Genomic DNA, 21,189 nt, shown 5'->3' with positions numbered 1-21,189 from the left:
ACAAAGTTACCTTTACCTTACCATAGCTATATCCTATCACTACAGGTTTAAACTGCTTTAAAATTCCTTTAAGTTTTAAAATTATGTTGTTCTGCAGGTACTCTGCACTTTCTCCTGCGGTCATACCTTCCATTTAGAGCAGGCTTCCTCAGCCTCAGCCCTCCAATGTTTTGAGACCACAATTCCCATCATCCCTGACCACTGGTCCTGCTAGCTAGGGATCATGGGAGTTGTAGGCCAAAAACATCTGGAGGGCCAAGGTTGAGGAAGCCTGATTTTGAGTGTATGTTTGAGTGAGAAAGAGAAGCCATGTTTGCACACAATGATGAACTAAACCATGGCTTACTGGGACTATGCAAATATGCATGCCTAGGTTTGGAAAGCATTCTAAGCCAAATCCTGACTTCACTGTCCCACCACACTGGGTTAGAAGGACTGTGGAGGAGCAGAGTATTATCATTAGCAGTATTCACTGAATTTTGTCTGAATATCACAGAGCAGTTTACAATATAAAATACATAATAATGAACAAAACTTAGAACAACTGTAATTATTTTGTGTGTTTTTTTTAAATCCCTTTTCCCACTACAATTTGTGTGTTTTGCAAAGGGTGGGGAGGGACTGACATTATGGTCCTGATGCTGCACACGCCAACTTGGAAGTAAGCGGCACAGGAGTTTTGAGTAGGTGTGAGCTTCTCTCTGTACTTCTGTAGGGTCCTTGAAACTGCCTCATTAAGGTAAGACCTACCAGGATTCATCACTGCCTCTTGGCCCCCTCTCCGTTTCTGATTCTGATTCTGGACTGCTCTCTGCCACAGCCTCTTCCTGCTCACTGAAGCCTGTTACCTCTTCAGCTTCTGATACCTCCTCCTCTCAGTCTGCTCCCTTCTCTCCCTCTGGCCACTCAGAATTGTCCCACCACCCCCTGGCTCTGAGCCGTCTTCCCTTGGGGGTTCCCCAGCTGGTGCCTCCCACCACTCCTCTACATTCAGCCAGTCCATGACACCCAGTAGACCATAGTCTGCCTTGCTGTTCTGGGTCTCTTTCCTCCCTAGCCTGGTTAACACAAGGGCTTAAAACCACCCTATGACAATAAGCAATTTAATTTAGTACCAAAGAGTAGAATCACAAAACAAATGTGAAACTGTTCATTCACGTTTCAGTATTTATTTTTTGTAAGGATGTTGCAGGTTAGGATTAGTGATAAGGACATCATGCTAACGGGAGTAAAAAATTATTCTGAGAAGACACTATTTAAAGTAAGTTGCAACCCTTCTGCAAAAAACAAACACCATATTCTTTTCTCCTGTGAAGTTTCTCTTAACATTCAGTGACTGTTTCATTACAAAATACCAATATGAAATGGGCTTACAAATTTAGTATTGCTTTTAAAATTGCTGCAACACATACAGTTTTTAACCAGGAGGAGGAACCAAGAATTTTATATCTAATATTCCAATATAATAATCCAACTTGTCATTTAAACCAAAGTGGAAAATAGTGATTGTAAATGTACATTTTACTGCTGTATGGAAACTGTGTTTAAGGTCTGTATACAAGTTTTGAACATGTTACCTACAAGGCAGTTCAAACCCCTTTAGACAAAACAAAGTGAACTTAAGTTAGATCGGGACAAGAAAACCTAGAGCCTGCAGGCAACATGATTTCATCAAGTTTGTAAATAAAGATGGAAGGAGCTCCTTAACATATTGTCCTCTGCTCTACAAATGAGAGGAAGTAGAGAAGCAAAGCTTCAATGTATAAGGATCAGAGCCATCTGTAAGATAAAAAGGAAACTGTTAAGAATAAATGCCATTTTGGATGGTGTGCCTTACGACAGCCTGTTAGTCTGAGAAAAAAGATTTCTTTTAACAAGTGTTTGACTACTGTGAAAAATTGCTTCTAAAATACTACTCTTATTTCTAGCACACTACTGCTTTGTATAATGCATCAGAACTCAATCCAACCTTCTTCCCCTATACAGAAAACACAATCTTACTACGGAACCAGTTCAATGAAAATACAGTGGTATCTCGGGTTACATATGCTTCAGGTTACAGACTCCGCTAACCCAGAAATAGTACCTTTGCTTCAGGATGAGAACAGAAATCGTGCGGCGGCGGCAGTGGGAGGCCCCATTAGCTAAAGTGGTGCTTCAGGTTAAGAACAGTTTCAGGTTAAGAACAGACCTCCAGAACGAATTCAGTACGTAACCAGAGGTACCACTGTATGGCAGTTTCTCTTGCTTTATAAGATGTGGTTCCCATGCCTTCCATCACAGTTGCACTTGCGAAGAATTATCACATCATGCCTGTACTAAACCAGGTTTTCCGCTCCATACTATCACTTTAGTACAGAGAAAGTAACCAGTTACCATTTTACAGCTCAGCTTGTTTTCAGTGCCCTTATTCACATGTAACACCAAGCCAAACCATGACTTAGCACAACCAACAAATGTTCAGGCCCTTTTTCTCCACCCTCAGCATTTTGCTACACTTGGCGTGTCATCTAAACACACACGCTTGGGTTAGCTCTCCCACGCAAACCACAAGCTGTAAACCACAGGACAAACTTCTCAGCTCCGTTTCTCTGGGGAGAGCTAAACCACGAATCTAGGTTCAGACAACAAGCTAAGACAGGCCATGGCTTAGGTCAGTGCAGCAGTAAAGCCACCAGAGATGAGCAGCACGCCCACAATCCATGAGCCCGTGTTTGCTTGTTTGTGGCAACGCAGCTGGGCTCTGCATTAAGTGCAAACTGAGTCAGTATGATGAGGATTTATAAGAATGTTGTGTAAATGAAAATACACTGTTAAAACCGTTCAACCATATGAAAAAGTCCTTTGACTTCAAAGGAGGAAAACAAAAATGTTTTGAATTTTAAAGACCATAGGAAAATATTGACCAAGCCCAGCAAGTGTTATATCCTAGCACAACCTGGCTACTGTATTTGTGGTGTTTCTTGGTGGTTTTAATTGTGCACAGAAATGTTTTATTGCGCAGCATCTTGGTATTATATTAATGAGATGGCATATAAAATGTTTAAAATACATCCCTAAAACCCTTTATCCAAATGATATAGAGAGATAAAATATAAAGCTAAAGAATACTTTAATACATTGACTTACTAGGGTCTTTTATTTGGTAGTGATTAAGTACAGAAAGTGCTTCCATTGCATGAGTCTTGCATTCCCACGCCAGCAGACCAGAAAGCGTTTTGGCTGAAGCTGTCAAAACAAGAGTTTAAAATGGTTGCTTCACACCACCATCAGTAAGTTAGGTTTCTTTGAGAACTTAAATAGAATCAAATATTTACTTACGCTTTGGATCAAATACTTTGTGTTTGATAAAACGTAGAACTTTATGATCATCACACAGCTGGAACAATAAAGTGAAAATATGTTCATTTAAACAGCAACAATCTAATTCTAGAGGATGTGATTTTGAGTTACAGAAACTGGTAATTTATGTGATAAGGAGGACACTTGGCACAAAATGAGTCAAGATATCAGGAACCCCATTAATTTAAGAAAGTGATTATAGGGTAAAAATTCACCAGAGAAGTGTCCCTCCATTGCCCAGAAATCCTACAGTCTCATTCTAAACTCTTGACAGAAACATCTTGCTGTCCAATTTTGAAAATTACAAGATATTCTACTTAAGATAATGAAACATGAGACAAGGGAACAATCATGAGTTTAAAGTCAGCTCTCAACTGTTCCTTTGCAAGTGGCATTCCCTGTCAGTACCAATAAACTGTTTGGCACTGACCCAAGAGAACCTCCTGCACTAGGGAGCTCTGCACTGAATAATCTTTGGTGCACCAAGTGGTCTGTTTTGAAGTTGACTGCATTGAAACAGCTTGCTAAAGCAAGATTGTTTTCTTCATCTTAGCAAGCAGTTTCAAAACAGATGGCTTCAATTCAAACCAGAATGTACAAATGGATGTAGCAAGTCTCTTTGAAGGTGCATGGGAACTTGAAACAAGATTGTTGTAACTGTCCCATCAGCTGATGTGGTTACACTGATCTCCTTTGAAAGCTGATAGGTATCATTTGATGTCATTATGTCGTATTATTGAGTATAAGATCTGCAAGATGCAATTTCCCACCCCTACTCTAGGACATAAAAAAAGAAATCTGCTAACATATAAAAGCTATGATTCCTGCAGCTACCTACCTTTACAAAGGTCTCTTCAGTTACACACAGCGGAACATTATGGTAATGCAACACACAAGATGGTGGCTGAATGATATTCTTGGAAGCTTGACCAGCATTAGTAAAGCGATTGTTCTTGCTCATTGTAAAATCTTTAGAGCTGCTTGTCCCATCTTTCAGCTCGAATAACTGACTAGGAATAATTGAATTCCGTTTGGATACACTATAAATAAAGAGTACATAATTAATAAAACTTTTTGCAGTAAAAAAGGTGTTATTTTTTACAGAATTCACAAAGCATAGTAGCAAAATATGAACACAGAGGGATAATCTACATTTTACGTGTCAAGTAGTGAAGTCAGTCATGCATTTATCAAGTTATGGAAGGAGATCAATGAAATATAGAAATATTTACATTACTTTTGTAACAAAGTTTACTCTTTGCATATGTGGAGAGTATTCTTTAAATAAAACTTTATTCAGCAGCACTTTAAGTATCTTACACTGCTGAACCTCTTACACAATAATCAGATTGATAATTCAGGCACAGAGGGAACAATAACCTTGTCCTTCTGCCAGCATGTGAGGACTTTCTTATTTTGGCAGACTTTGGGGGATTGACTGCTTTTAATGAAAGGGCTGGTGCTGTTTCCACTGTAATTATGTGTATGTTTTACTCAGATCTTCTATAGACAGTATTATTTTAAAAAACTTTATTCAGCAGTATTTTAATATCTTACACTGCTGGACACATACATTATAGGTGTGCTTTAGTATTAGTACCAAGATGGAATGCACACATACCAAACATTAATTCTCTTCCCAAATAATGTGATATTGTTGAGATGTGTGACTGCTCTTTCAACAGCATATTCATCACCCATTTCCACTAAAGCTGTGCCTGGAATGCTCCTCATAAACTTCACCTGCAGGTTTAAAGAATGGTAAGTTAGGAAATTTTCGGTTTGGTTGGAATATGAATGACACTGTGTTCTCTTCACAGTAATCATGAATTATTCTTTAAATTTCATTGCCTAAACTTTTTTGATTTTACCTTCTCAATATTTCCATACAAGCAGAACAAATTGAAGATTCTTGAGCAGTTCATCTTTTGCTGGTGCAATCCAGTAACCATGACAACAGAACCTGAGGTGTTCCCCCCATACATGTAAGATGAGGAGGCCTGGGGAAGTGGGTAAGCCACAAGTTCTGGAGTATCCCGAGATGCCATTTGGTATCGGCTTGGTAGTGGTAACAGAGAACCACGCGATCCTAAAGAGAAAGTATTCTTTAGTGAATTTGGTTGGAAAAGTTTAATTGGCCGGATATGAAGATTAAGGCTGCCAAGTTTTAAAAGCTGCCAGTTTTCCAATAATTACTAATACATCTTAGCAATTAAGGTTTTGCTAGAATGAGCTATGCAGCTTTAGTATCAACTCCCAAAACATGGTCTATCTAGACAAGAATGTTAACTCACATCAACCAAAATATAATTCATACAATTTCCCCTTCCCCATGTGCCTCCAAGGAACAAGCTAACTTGAAATGATGTAGGGGCTGGAGCCAAGTGAGTTCGACTCAGAGCACACCAAATGAAATTAATGAGTTTAAGATAGTCATGTGCATTAATTTCAATGGGTCTAATCTGAGTACGACTAACAGTGGATAAACACCTAAAACCACAAGCCAGACTTAAGAATAAAGGACTGTACTGATTTCAATGACCTTCAGCACATCTAACTGTTAGCTTGTGGTCTAAGTGTGCGATTCCAAGTTTCTGTTTTTAGAGGCACTTTTTGTGTGCAAAGACAGAAGTATTAAGCAACATTTCATCTTTACTGTGACAAAGTTAACTGCAACTTGGAAAAAAAATATTGTTTGCTCACAGAATGACAACTTGATTTATAGTGAGCCATGTAAAGTCTCTGGTTATTACCAAAATGTATTGGCATTTAAAAATAAAAAAGGAGATCATGAAAAACTGGTCATAAATGGATGTGCCATTTGGCACCAGGGCATGAGAAAGCCTCCCTACCCAAGGGCCAAATTCCCTTGTGGACAACCTTCTTAGGGCCACATGCCAGTTGTGGGCAGGGTCGGACGCAGCAGTGGGTGGAGCAACAAATATAAAATTTACCTTTGCACAATAGGCTTGTTTCTACCCAGCCTCCCACACCTCTGTCAGCCCTCCAGCCAAGCAAGAGGCGTCATCGGAGTTCAAAGACACATTCTAGGCAGACATAAACACTTAGGGCACAAAGCAGGGCCAATGAGGGGAGTGGCCTGGTAAGAGTTTTGGGGTCAAACTGAAAGGCCTGGAGAACAAAAGCGACCACCAGGCATGAGGTTCCCCACCCTGCGATAGGGCAAATGAGGGGGCACAATGAGACAGACAAATGTGGTGCCTGACTAATGTAGCAAGACTTTTAAAAAAGTGTTGGCCCAAGAGTGGTGGGGAAAGGATTTATGCTACAGATTGCAGAATACATTAAGATGACACCACAAACAAAAAAATAGGAGGAAAATCTAGACATATACAACTATATTCACCATATAACCCATTTTCAATATAACCCGTAACTGGAAGCCATATAACCTACCATAGCCATCATGCCTAAATGAGGAGTGGTGCTCTCCCAGAATAGCTTGCCTCTGACTGCCTTCCCCTCTATCTAAAGGAGAAAGAAAAGCATCATTAAACAATAGCAGCCCCCTTAAAGATATTGGAGCTTATCAGTAAGCAACTGCCGGGGAAGGGTAATATTTTCTGGTTAAGAAGAACACTGCTGGATACTTCAATGTTACTCAAATATTTTTGTTTGGATGCTTTAAACAACCCATTATAAGTTGATTTGCTCCTACACAAAAACACAGTTGTAAGAAGCCAATATTAATGTTGGCTTGATAATATTTGTTTGAGAAGATTTGACACTTTAAGCCTGAGAAGCCTGGACCCTAATACTATAGACCAGAGGTTTTCAACTGTTTTGGGTCCACGGCTCTGTTGACCAACTACTTTCTTTCTGCAGCACCCTACAGGGCTGAGAAGCCCACTTATGTCACCCCTTGCCTGCAGAGCTGGTAGTCCCTCACCCCTCCCTTGTGGAGGGTTCCCTCAGCAAATCTTCCCTCATCTCTTCCTCCCTCTCCTTCGGAGTACTCTGGGCAGTCGCAGCTGCTGACCCGATATCTGCCCCAAAGAGAGGTGCCTTCTCACACTGCCCCACAGGGGCCTGGGAAGCACCACTTGGCCAGCCCTAGAGGCACTATTCACCTGGGGGGCTTGTAGCTAGAGCTGCGGCAACAAACAGCCATGCAAGCCTTTGGGCGGCAGAAATGTGAGATAGCATCAGGAGGGAAGGAAAGGGGGACAGAGGCTAGTGTTGCCCGCAGCACCCCTGACCATCATTCAAACCACTGCCATAGATTGTAAATTACCTATAACTCTCATAAAAACAAGTTGTAAATGCAGTACAATCAAAGGACAGTACCTGTATCACACTATTAGCTTCAACAGCAACACATTTTCAAAGTGGGTTTCTTTCAAGAAGTTTCAGCATAATATAACAAAAAATTGTATTACATGGTTTCATAATCAGTAAACTGAAAAGCACCATATTTGTGTACATACATAATTACATCAACAACTGGAGAAGTGCTGAGAAGAATATACATTACTATTAATACAGTCTATGTTATACTTTCAATACTGAAAAACTAAAACTATTAAAAGCACTTTTAACAATGAAAATTTCTTTCAACAAGCCACATTTTATACTAGAATGTAAAGTTAACCAAGGGGTCAACAGTACTGGATGAAAGCAGTACACCAACCTAAAGTAATTATTTGCAATATGCAATTAAACATGTATTACAAAAAGAAACAGCAGTTAGCTTTAACATCCACTTCTTGCTTTCAGTAGACAATCAGAAGTTCCAATACCGCAACTGATTGTTAAGCAATGGGAAATGAGAAACATCCAGCTGAAGTAGCATACAGTTCTTTCTCAGTTTGGATAATGCACAATATTTCAAGCTTTGTTTCCAGTGTTTGAGACGTTTAAAACAACCAAGGAATTAGATAGTCGTATAATAATTTTCATGGATCACTGCCTTGCCGTGGCGAAGGGGCTTGAAGAACTCAGAGAAGCTATGAACTACGCCGAGCAGGGCACCCAAGATGAACAGGTCATAGTGGAGAGTTTTGACCAAACGTGATCCACCTGGAGTAGGAACTGGCAAGCCACTCCAGTATCCCTGCCAAGAAAACTCCATGGACAAAGACAACAGGCATATAAAAGTTATGACGCTGGAAGATGAGCCCCTCAGGTCGGAAGGTGTCCAACATGCTACTGGGGAAGAGCGGAGGACAAGTACAAGTAGATCCAGAGCTGATGAAGCGGCTGGGCCAAAGCCGAAAGGACGCTCAGTTGTGGATATGCATGGAAGTGAAAGGAAAGTCCAATGCTGTAAAGAAAAATATTGCATAGGAACCTGGAATGTAAGAACCATGAACCTGGGTAAGTTGGATGTGGTCAAAAATGAGATGGCAAGAATAAATATTGACATCCTGGGCATCAGTGAGCTAAAATGGACGGGAATGGGCGAATTCAGTTCGGATGACTATCATATCTACTACTGTGGGCAAGAAACCCGTAAGAGAAATGGAGTGGCCCTCATAGTCAACAAAAGAGTGGCGAAAGCTGTACTGGGATGCAGTCTCAAAAATGATAGAATGATCTCGATACGAATCCAAGGCAGACCTTTTAACATCACAGTAATCCAAGTTTATGCACCAACTACTGGTGCTGAAGAAACTGAAATTGACCAATTCTATGAAGACTTACAAGACCTTATAGAAGTGACACCAAAGAAGGATGTTCTGCTCATTATAGGGGATTGGAATGCTAAAGTAGGGAATCAAGAGATAAAAGGAACAACTGGCAAGTTTGGCCTTGGAGATCAAAATGAAGCAGGGCAAAGGCTAATAGAGTTCTGTCAAGAGAACAAGCTGGTCATCACAAACACGCTTTTCCAACAACACAAGAGACGACTCTACCCATGGACATCCCCAGATGGGCAACATCGAAATCAGATTGATTATATTCTCTGCAGCCAAAGATGGAGAAGCTCTATACAGTCAGCAAAAACAAGACCTGGAGCTGACTGTGGCTCAGATCATCAGCTCCTTATAGCAAAATTCAAGCTTAAACTGAAGAAAGTAGGAAAAACCACTGGACAGGTAAGATACAATCTAAACCAAATCCCTTGTGAATACACAGTGGAAGTGAGGAACAGGTTTAAGGATTTAGATTTGCTGGACAGAGTGCCTGAAGAACTATGGGTGGAGGCTCGCAACATTATACAGGAGGCAGCAACTAAAACCATCCCAATGAAAAAGAAATGCAAGAAAGCAAAGTGGCTGTCCAACGAGGCCTTACAAATAGCGGGGGAGAGAAGGCAAGCAAAATGCGAGGGAGATAGTGAAAGATACAGGAAATTGAATGCAGATTTCCAAAGAATAGCAAGGAGAGACAAGAAGGCCTTCTTAAACGAGCAATGCAAAGAAATAGAGGAAAGCAACAGAATGGGAAGAACCAGAGATCTGTTCAAGAAAATCGGAAATATGAAAGGAACATTTCGTACAAAGATTACCATAATAAAGGACAAAAGTGGTAAAGATCTAACTGAAGCAGAAGACATCAAGAAGAGGTGGCAAGAATACACAGAGGAATTATACCAGAAATATATGGATGTCTCGTACACCCCAGGTAGTGTGGTTGCTGACCTTGAGCCAGACATCCTGGAGAGTGAAGTCAAATGGGCCTTAGAAAGCACTGCAAATAACAAGGCCAGTGGAAGTGATGGTATTCCAGCTGAACTGTTTAAAATTTTAAAAGATGATGCTGTTAAGGTGCTACACTCAATATGCCAGCAAGTTTGGAAAACTCAGCAGTGGCCAGAGGATTGGAGAAGATCAGTCTACATCCCAATCCCAAAGAAAGGCAGTGCCAAAGAATGCTCCAACTACCGCACAATTTCACTCATTTCACATGCTAGCAAGGTTATGCTTAAAATTCTACAAGGAAGGCTCAAGCAGTATGTGGACCGAGAACTCCCAGAAGTGCAAGCTGGATTTAGAAGAGGCAGAGGAACCAGAGACCAAATTGCAAACATGCGCTGGATTATGGAGAAAGCTAGAGAGTTCCAGAAAGACATCTACTTCTGCTTCATTGACTATGCAAAAGCTTTTGACTGTGTTGACCACAGCAAACTATGGCAAGTTCTTAAAGAAATGGGAGTGCCTGATCACCTCATCTGTCTCCTGCGAAATCTCTATGTGGGTCAAGAAGCTACAGTTAGAACTGGATATGGAACAACTGATTGGTTCCAAATTGGGAAAGGAGTACGGCAAGGCTGTATATTGTCTCCCTGCTTATTTAACTTATATGCAGAATTCATCATGCGAAAGGCTGGGCTGGATGAATCCCAAGCCGGAATTAAGATTGCCGGAAGAAATATCAACAACCTCAGATATGCAGATGACACAACATTGATGGCAGAAAGTGAAGAGGAATTAAAGAACCTTTTAATGAGGGTGAAAGAGGAGAGTGCAAAATATGGTCTGAAGCTCAACATCAAAAAAACAAAGATCATGGCCACTGGTCCCATCACCTCCTGGCAAATAGATGGGGAAGAAATGGAGGCAGTGAGAGATTTTACTTTCTTGGGCTCCATGATCAGTGCAGATGGTGACAGCAGTCACGAAATTAAAAGACACCTGCTCCTTGGGAGAAAGGCGATGGCAAACCTAGACAACATCTTAAAAAGCAGAGACATCACCTTGCCAACAAAGGTCCGTATAGTAAAAGCCATGGTTTTCCCAGTAGTGATGTATGGAAGTGAGAGCTGGACCATAAAGAAGGCTGATCGCCGAAGAATTGATGCTTTTGAATTATGGTGCTGGAGGAGACTCTTGAGAGTCCCATGGACTGCAAGAAGATCAAACCTCTCCATTCTGAAGGAAATCAGCCCTGAGCGCTCACTGGAAGGACAGATCGTGAAGCTGAGGCTCCAATACTTTGGCCACCTCATGAGAAGAGAAGACTCCCTGGAAAAGACCCTGATGTTGGGAAAGATGGAGGGCACAAGGAGAAGGGGACGACAGAGAATGAGATGGTTGGATGGTGTTCTTGAAGCTACTGGCATGAGTTTGATCAAACTGCGGGAGGCAGTGGAGGACAGAAGTGCCTGGCGTGCTCTGGTCCATGGGGTCACGAAGAGTCGGACACGACTAAACGACTAAACAACATAATAATTTGATTTTGATAGTGGGAGAGTAAAGAGAAATTGTGGCACCCAGAACACTACTACAACGGAAGTAGTAAACATGAGTCACCAGAACTACATGTTTGAGTAGGATGCAATGGCAGTCTTGAGCTTGGGAAATGAAAAATCAGGATTAAAACTGCCCAGTTCTGAAGATCAGTGGGTACCCTTGAAAACCAAGCTTTACCTTCTGACAATAGTTACAAAGCTAACAAACTACTTAGGGAAAAGGTTGGGATGCAAAATGTAATTTTATATACATACAGCCATCAGCTAAAATCTCCTGCTTTAAATCAACTGCACTTCGGTTAAACACCTGTTTTATTAAGAGAATTCCTGAAAATCAGTTAAGTATTACATCTCTAGCTGATGAAGCTGCCCACTCCTTGTCAATCAGTATGCTGTACACAACATTAAAAATACTTAAGCATTTTCTGTGCTGATTTATTAAGACTGTTGCAGGTTACATATTTTGGAGAAACGAGTAACTGTGTTTTCTTTCATCGCTTCTTGTCTAGAGCAAGGATGAGATATATGTGGCGCTCCAAATGTTGTTGGACTAAAATTCCCATCATCCCTAGCTAATGGCAACACAATCTGCAGGGCTACAGATTTCCTATCTCTGCTCAAGGAAGAACATTGCTACAAAATAAACTGTAAATGGTAAATTCAGCTCTCTTCTTGCATGAAACACATGGGAAGGAACAAGGGAGCAACTCTACTTCAGTACAAGATAGAACAGTATGCTTATATCTTGTTCCACAGGTCCAAGGGAGCTTTCCATTACACATACACAGGCCATAAAATAGGAGCCACTCTAGTACATGGCAACCCTGTTTGAAACTGAGAGCACTTTCCAAACCAATTTTATTAAAGTTTTCACAATTCAAGAGAGGAATATCTAGAACAATTAGAATCGGAAAGACTGGAAGGGAGAGAAAGAGAAAAGGAATGAGAGAAAGGATAAAAGAGGGAAGAAGAGGGAAGAGGGAAGAAGAACGAAGAAAACAACACTTCTGCTTCTTTCAAAAGTAGTTTGTGATATGACATTGAATTTGCTGATGAAATGGAAATAAAAAATTCCACCGGACATTGCCACACAGTTAAGAGCACCTGTTTTGTTTGTTTTCCTTCAAGAAAATATTTCTCATTTCCCAATCTTTCATGTACTGAGGCAAGGCACAGTTTAAAATTACAGTCTGAACTACATGTTTGCCAGTTGCTTGAATATGCATCTATATATTTTGGAAAATTATCCACTGAATGGCCCAAGTTAACTCAGTGACTTCCCAATATGGTAGTTTGAAGGAGGGGGAACATGAGCTTTAATATAATGTACTGCAGGTGGAGAATCTGCTAACCAATACTGCAGCCCCCTTATTAACCTTTTACAAACACTTAATTCTGCATGTCCAAGCCCTAACCTTTAAATAATACATTTTTACAAGCCAAAGCACTACCAGTGAAAAAAACCTTTCGGCAATAACTAAAAGGAAACTTGAAACCTTCACTTTGGTTAAAATTTAGAAGATACTCTACCTTGGTAAGGTTAAGTTCCCACCTCCATGTTATAAATGCCTAGATTTTCAAAAGGTACATTACAGCAGATTATACACAAATCATTCAGTTACAAAGAACATTTACAGAATTCAAACTACATAGCAATTCCTTTTACATTTCCATGCAGGTTTTTTTACTGATGAAAACACTATTCCAACTAGCTTCTGCAATTAAAAATGCTCAGACATTTTAGACCTTGAATCAAATATTGGTGCTTGCAGGGACTCGTTTGACAGGGTACAGGTGAATTTCAATTAATCTTTAAAGTAAGTGCAGTCCTTTAGAAAGCATTTACACTGGTAAAAAACCAGGAGAAAAACAAGAGTTTGGATCTTCCATTTTATGGTGTTTCATTCTACAATGGTAATTTTAAAGGGACATAAGACTGGAAACACATGCAAACTGGTTTAGAATGGGTACAGTCTACCATGGTATTTTCGTGCCATGCAAACCAGAAGTGCTGTAAGTGGTCCTCCTTGATATGCTTGTGGTGATGGTGCATGCAGTATGCAGTCAAGGTGAGTTGCAAGTCTGAGGTTTTTCAGAGGGCCTGTTGATGATGCCGATGTGGTGCATGATGAAGTGTAGAGTCAGCCTGCTGGAGTCCTCTATCCTTCTTAATGCCTTGTCCAACAAATGAGGAAAATCCTTCCCGTGGAGAAGCAGTGTGCAAGTTTGTAGTTTGTAAGGAAAGTCTGCATCAGTGTCCTCTCCTCCAAAGAGTGAGAGCTGCTTGGAGAAATGCAAGTCCTTGTACTGCAAACATGCTTGCATGTGTGGGCTCCTTGTTAAATAGCTCAATAGGAACCAGCAAGGGGCAATAATGTTGATTTATTCTTTTCCAGGATTACAGGTCAGGATGCCTATTACAAGAGCTGCATCAGAAACACTTGGCTTGAAGTGACTAACACATTAGACAAGCTAACTGCATATATTTATATATAATGCACATTTAGTATAATTACCAAAATACTTACCTCGTCTGCCCAAATATGGTTTTGTATAGTCCCAACTACAATTGTCATTTCGAATGACATTAAGTTGAGTTGACTGTTAAAATATAAACAAACAGCAAGTCTTAATCATTGCTTTCCTCCCAAAACAGTTTAGCCGCTGAAGAAAGTATGATCATTACCTTTGCATATTCTATTTTTAGAGTACAACATCCTGCATATATATCTGCTCCGTTGAGTGCTGCTTTTGCCTTCTGAGCACAGAGAACCGATTTGAACTTGATTAATGTTAAGGATTATTGTTTAAAACAATGCCTCCACCCCCCCCAAAAAAAAACCAGCCACAAGTCATGCTAATTTAGACCACAACACAGTAGATATCCTAGAAATTACTCAAGGGCTCTTTATTTAACATGCGGTTACAAATGTAAAAACACCAATTTTATGTATGAATGAATGACTAATACCATAGTCAGAATGGCCAGTGATGAGGCATGACTGGAGCAATACTCAAACACTATCTAGAGAACCACAAGCTCCCCATCCCCAATTTAGGTACTGCTCTCAGCATGGGAAAGAATTCTACTCATGAGGTAGAAAAGAATGGGATGGCTCCTAGTGATAAATGGCAAGAAACACAGGATAGCCATTCAAAATGCTTTCCACAGCTGGAAAGAACACCTGACAACAGGTGTAACTCGGATGCTCCCTCTGGCCTGCAGGAGCTACCATGTTGCTATATAAAAAGCGGCTGTGAAACAGGAAGTAGGCCAGAGGCTGGATGTTGTGCAGAGTTCAGTGATTCCCTAGCACAGAGTTGCTTCTTCTCCACTCTCTCCCCCTGTGCCCTACTGCCTCACCAAGAGCTAATAAGAACTCCCTTGCTTTATCCCTCTCCCTTCTCTTTCCTGCCAGGAATCCTGCCTGCAACCAGCAACTCCCCACACCTTGCGGCATCCTTGTTTTTGGATCTGTTTGGTTGCTTTTTTTAAAAAAAGAATGGTTCTGATCTGTTTAAAATATATTAAATCTACTAATTGTGTATTTAATTATATATACAGGCAACTTTCAATTTGTGCACGTTCAAGGCATGTGTGACTGACTGCACATGCAATGTTTGACACCAGAAGAGGAAAAAATGGCGGCAGGGTGAGGGTAAGGCAAGCTTACGAGAGCGATGACCCTGAACATAACCCTCACGCAAATGGGGGGCTGCCTGTGTTTAATTAAATATATTAATTGTGCATATTAAATAATATTTATTGCAAACTCTAATATATGATATGGAAATTTAAATCACTGTGTGGTCCCCAGGTTCTGTGTCAAAGTACTCTTGTGGCCCACTTGGTCTGTGAGGTTAGACTGTCCTGCCCTAGAACATAATCTACACACACAGACATAAAGTGATACAAAAAGGATATTCAACCAGGGCTTGTATTGCGTTCTTCTTGAATATGACAATACGTTTTACTTTCCCCACAGGGTTGCACACTGTATACAAAACATCCTACAGAAGAATGAGGGAAATAGTCAGAGATTCGAAGATTTACCTGACAAATACTATTCAACATTTTATTAGCACACACAAACAAAATAACCCCCATTTAAAGTTTGGATTTAGTTTCTGAGAGAAAGTCTCTTGTGTACTACAGTGGTGCCTCACAAGACGAAATTAATCCGTTCCGCGAGTCTCTTTGTCTTGCGGTTTTTTCGTCTTGCGAAGCACGGCTATTAATGGCTTAGCGGCTATTAACGGCTTAGGGGCTTTAAGAAAAAGGAAACAAACTCGCAAGACGTTTCGTCTTGCGAAGCAAGCCCGTAGGGAAATTCATCTTGTGGAACGACTCAAAAAACGGAAAACTCTTTCGTCTTGCACGTTTTTCGTCTTGCGAGGCATTCGTCTTGCGAGGTACCACTATATCTAGTTATGTAATGATGAGAGAAAAGGGGACAAACATTCTAAAGTTTATCCATGAAACAAGGCAATTCAAAGCAGTAAGCCTAAATTCAGTTTTATCTCTATGCAGTCAGATATCTAATAAGACTGCCAAAATTTTAGTGCTCTTAAACAAATTTTAACTTGTCTTTATAAATTTATAAATTGGGAATACACAGAATCAAAACAATAATTTCAAAAACCTCAAAGTATGCAAGAAAAATGAAAGAAGACGACTCACTCAAATGCACTTGCTAAAACCCAAGGTCTTAAAACACAAGGATTTTACCTTATGTAGCTAATAGGATGCACTAAGGTTAGGTAAAGTTATGCTTAAGAGTAAGACGTACCACTGTAATTGGATATAGAGGGTTCTGAATTGATAAGAGAAGAACTTTGTTCCCACCAGAGACACTGTTTGTGTTTTCCGGACGAGTAATTCTTTTGCTTGTAGAGTAATTGAAAAATGCTTGTTGCCCAGCTATATATAACGGTTCACTTAATGCAAATGTCACACATTTTTTGGCACTTTCAATATCCTCAAATTCTACCAAAGCCTGGCGTTTAAATGATATCATCATCACATAACTGCAGGAAAAACAATAAAACCATTAATGAGCTCTAATTATTTAAGGCCATTCAATTGTAAATCATAAGTGAAATTTGATCTTAAAAGACTTTACACTAAAAATTGTTATTGTAAACTCAAAAAAATCTACTACCTTTCTTAAAGTCAATGGAACATTTGTTGAAATCTACAGCAAATGTGTCTATGTAACCAAGGGCTTAGTTTGGAGCAAAGAGTGACATCAGTCATACCTCATCTTTCAACTGTAAAGCAAAATGCAAAGTTCTGAGGATAAAACTATGAATATCTAATGTAGAAAAACAGAACCAAGGTGCTCTCTTACCCAGCTTCCATATGTAAACAAGCAGAACGATCTGCCTCAAAATTAACTTTTGAAGGATTTGGTACTTCCAATGCTTCAATCAGGGGCAGATATACTATGAAACTAATGAGGCTTAAGTTTCAGTGTCCCTGTTCTCGAAGGAGCCTCAAAAGTGAACTTAGTCCACATAATTTTTAAAAATGGGTCTAGTAGACCTAATTTGAGTTGCACAACTTAAATTGATTAATTTTTGTTGAATATTATTTTTGTTGAATATTATTTCAACAATCCCAAAGTTCGAGAGTCGGTAGCACAGATGATGTAGTGCTCTGTCGCAGAACAACACATTTGAATAAAATAACAGTTGTTGTCCAGATTCCATTGCTGATTGCGAAGGGGCCCCCATAACCGTCAAGCTTCAGGACTCCCAAAATGTACGTCCACCACTGGCTTCAGTTTAGGAGTACCAGTACAAGACTTGAAGAGGTCTTTTAAAAATACATTACTGTACAAAGCTTGTTGTGAGTCACCCAAGATCTAATATATAGTAAACATACCATATGGTTCCAAATTTTTCAAGCGCCTCCACAACATCCGCCTCCACAACTGATTCACAGAGCCCTCGGACATGGACCACAGGAGAAACAGGAACTTTGTGAAAACTTCCACCAGCATTCTAGGAAATGAAAGTGATAGACTTTATTTTTCCGGTCTAAATCTATCAAAAACAATATTATGGATGATTAATTGACAAAGTAATTTGAAGGCCCCTTTTGAAAGGGGAATGAAATATGAAGTTATATATACAGCACAATTCAGAGATGTTAGAACAAACTGCCTTCAGAAAAGTGAAGAATGGAGGAAAACACCTCCCTCTTCCCATTGTTTTATTAGTGGAAACCAAGAGAAATTTTGCCTCCTGCACAATAAATCCTTTGATGTGTAAAAGCGGACCTACGTATCCTCAGTCGGCTGGTGGCAAAGCCAGGTGCGTCTGACAAAGTGGTCTCACCGGCTCACTAAAATCTTCATCCACAAGTGCAGGGGACTTGGGCTAGATGATCCTCATGGTCCCTTCCAACTCTACAATTCCATGATTTTCTTTGTTGTTGTTTAGTCATTTAGTTGTGTCCGACTCTTCGTGACCCCATGGACCAGAGCACGCCAGGCACTCCTGTCTTCCACTGCCTCCTGCAGTTTGGTCAAACTCATGTTGGCAGCCTCGAGAACACTGTCCAACCATCTCGTCCTCTGTCGTCCCCTTCTCCTTGTGCCCTCCATCTTTCCCAACATCAGGGTCTTTTCCAGGGAGTCTTCTGTTCTCATGAGGTGGTCAAAGTATTGGAGCCTCAGCTTCACGATCTGTCCTTCCAGTGAGCACTCAGGGCCGATTTCCTTCAGAATGGATAGGTTTTATCTTCTTGTAGTCCATGGGACTCTCAAGAGTCTCCTCCAGCACCATAATTCAAAAGCATCAATTCTTCGGCGATCAGCCTTCTTTATGGTCCAGCTCTCACTTCCATACATCATTACTGGGAAAACCATAGCTTTAACTATACGGACCTTTGTTGGCAAGGTGATGTCTCTGCTTTTTAAGATGCTGTCTAAGTTTGTCATTGCTTTTCTTCCAAGAAGCAGGTGTCTTTTAATTTCGTGACTGCTGTGATCACGGAGCCCAAGAAAGTAAAATCTCTCACTGATTTTCTTTACATACATGTAAATAAAAAACCTGTCACACCTTAAGATGCTGTTACCTGTTACAGACTAATCTTTCTGAAACATGCTCAGCCCTCTTCCCACATGCACGCTTATTATTATTGTTATTACTGTATTATTGTGAGTATTCATTAATTTTCTACACCGCCTGTCACCCGAGAATCACAGGGCGGTTTACAATATAAAAACAGGTAGATGCGTGACATCCCTAACGAACAAAACTTTGTGGAAATACTAGGATTCAACTTGTGTATTGAGAAGGATGGGGAGAAACGGAAGCGTTAAGGCCCCGTTGCTACTACACACGCCGACCTGGCAGTTGGCGCACCTGGCAACGGGGTGCTGCTGCGCGTCTTCTCTACCCGCCGTTCACTCCCGGCGAACACTGCGAAGGGCGAGGATTATACGAGGCAGGCCCTCCTTACCCCTCCAGAGCAGTCCCCGGTGCGAGGGGCGGCCTCCTCGGGGCTCTCGCCCTCCGCGGCGGCGGCGCTGGGCTTCAGCCGCTTGGTCTGGCTCTCGTAGGCGCCGTCCTCCTCCTCCTGCCCAAAAGACGTCGCAGACATGACCAGCGAAGTGCGGGTGAGGAGGATACTGGACACTCGGGGCTCCGCAACCGGCGCGCCAACCGGGAGTCAGGCGAAGAGACCGACGAGGATGCTCTGGACCAGTTCACCTCACAGAACACAGCCGCGAAGGATCGGGAAGTACAGCGCAGGCCCTTGTCCTGCGATTGGAGCGACCTTTGTGTGGAAAGCTCCGTGATTGGCTAACGGAGAAGCTTCTCAAAGTTCAGGGACACGCGGCTGGGCAAATGGGACGCCCGTCACCGCTAGATAAACCCTCCGCTCCTCCCCGCCTTCTATTGCTCTCTCGTCCCCGCTTCCCCTACCAGAGCCTGCCTCTGGAGCCGTTTGTTGTTTATTATTCGACGGAAGAGGAAAGACGCGCGCGCGCGAGCGACCTCGCCGTTACCAAGGCCAACGGTCGCCAGCGCGCGCTGAGGGGAGGGGAGGTTTTGTGTATCTGTGCAGGGTGGCAAAGGGCGGTTCTCGCCAAAGCGGCCTGGTAGAAGACAACGATAAAAGCGAATCCCTCTGGCTGATTGATTTAAATAGATCACTTTGGCTTTTTAATTTGTTTAAATAAATGTAATTTATTTTTGGAAGAGGATTGAGAAAGGTCCGTTGCAGTGTCACCCCCGGGATGGACCTTTAACCAGTGGACGTACAGTAACCCAAGCTTAGTTCTGCTTAAATAATTTATTCTATTCTATCGAAGTAAATGGGGAAAAACCTACCCTCAGCGATGGCCAGTGTATTCTCCCACAAAAGGAAAAGTCTACTGTTTGGTGTGCAAACTTTTCTCTAGCCAAACGACCTCAATTACAACTTCAGCTGCTACTGGATTCAGCGTTTGGCATCGTGCTTACCTTGTTCGAATGCACAGAAACTCGTAAAAACTATAGCAGCTCTACGCTAACATATTTAACAAGAAAGCATGGTCAAACACTCACATCCAAACACGAAGAGCAAATTAAAGCAGAGCAGGATTATTAGAGAGCTTTTGCAGTGATTTCCCTTCTGGCAGAAAGTTGATTGGCATTTAGGGGAGATGATTAAACATTTGGTTCACCAAACAATGGTAGCTTTCTTGTATTGCTTGAATTAATTGCCAAATTTGATCCTTTCCTGTGTGCTCACATAAATTAGTATGAAGGTAAAGGTCAGCCATTGTACTTATCCAAAACCATATGCGAATAAGTTATCCAGTTGATGGCTAATACAGTTAAAGATACTGAGCAACACCAAACAAACAGGTTAGTTTATCATGCGGCGCATGTCTGGATGCAGAGAATACTTTTGCCACAATAAAAGCTGTATTGTGTTTTTTTTCTCAGCTGCTACAAGAAGAAGAAGAAGAAGAAGAAGAAGAGTTTGGATTTGATATCCCGCCTTTCACTCCCCTTCAGGAGTCTCAAAGCGGCTAACATTCTCCTTTCCCTTCTTCCCCCACAACAAACACTCTGTGAGGTGAGTGGGGCTGAGAGACTTCACAGAAGTGTGACTGGCCCAAGGTCACCCAGCAGCTGCATGTGGAGGAGCGGAGACACGAACCCGGTTTCCCAGATTACATGACTACCGCTCTTAACCACTACACCACACTGGCTCTCGGTGATGAGCGGTGCTAAAAAAAAACCCTTACTTCTTGAGTCCAAAGTTCCTAAGCATTTATCAGGCACAAGATGGGAGGCTCTTGCCAAAACTACTGCAGCTTCTAGCAAAAGTTATGCTTACAGTTGTTGAAGCCCTTAGTCATATTTCCTGTGATGAAACTGAAAATGGAGATAATGGACAACAGACTGAAAATCTTCTGCAGAAAATGCAGATGAATTTACTCTGTTACTCTGAATGTTACTCTGAATTTACAAACAGGTTCCCTTGGTCCACTGAAAATAAAGTGGCTAGGTTGCATTCATGTGGGGAGATAGAGATTGCTCACTGAAACATCAGTACACACATGGCAGTGGTTTTTTCTGTTTTTAGAGGCAGGGCAAAAGAGCTTCCATACCATCCATGGCTGGATGTATAACAGACATTTTTTTACTTAACATTTTCTGCTGTGAGAGGAAATTGGATTAAATGC

The 21,189-nt window shown here is 41.2% G+C and overlaps 1 protein-coding gene and 2 long non-coding RNA genes across 3 annotated transcripts in view; 1 reads left to right on the top strand and 2 right to left on the bottom strand.

Annotated features, from left to right (window-relative positions):
• Positions 1-1,688, top strand: part of LOC310702937 — a 35,583-nt gene extending 33,895 nt beyond the window's left edge. Inside the window, exon 2 of the long non-coding RNA XR_014523813.1 lies at positions 1,230-1,688. This is a non-coding gene — a long non-coding RNA (uncharacterized lncRNA). The remainder of the gene's footprint in view (positions 1-1,229) is intronic.
• On the bottom strand, positions 1,154-20,164 carry LOC310702639 (heterogeneous nuclear ribonucleoprotein L-like). Its single transcript, XM_083494518.1, has 13 exons — positions 18,969-20,164; positions 17,385-17,503; positions 16,288-16,525; positions 15,424-15,508; positions 14,184-14,281; positions 14,031-14,098; positions 6,760-6,833; positions 5,214-5,431; positions 4,964-5,085; positions 4,181-4,382; positions 3,322-3,379; positions 3,130-3,228; positions 1,154-1,779 (listed from the first exon to the last, which is right to left on the bottom strand). The coding sequence occupies exons 1-13, from the start codon at positions 19,107-19,109 to the stop codon at positions 1,724-1,726; spliced, it is 1,578 nt and encodes a 525-aa protein (XP_083350644.1). The 5' UTR covers positions 19,110-20,164; the 3' UTR covers positions 1,154-1,723.
• Positions 11,918-13,021, bottom strand: LOC310702903. The gene is made up of 2 exons (XR_014523770.1): positions 12,127-13,021; positions 11,918-12,069 (listed from the first exon to the last, which is right to left on the bottom strand). It is a non-coding gene; the product is annotated as an uncharacterized lncRNA (long non-coding RNA).
• Positions 20,165-21,189: the final 1,025 nt, after the last annotated feature.

This window comes from Podarcis liolepis, assembly GCF_965112155.1.
Source record: "Podarcis liolepis genome assembly, chromosome: 3".
In the NCBI taxonomy this organism is placed as follows: Eukaryota; Metazoa; Chordata; class Lepidosauria; order Squamata; family Lacertidae; genus Podarcis; species Podarcis liolepis.
This window is presented reverse-complemented; position numbering and strand designations above follow the sequence as displayed.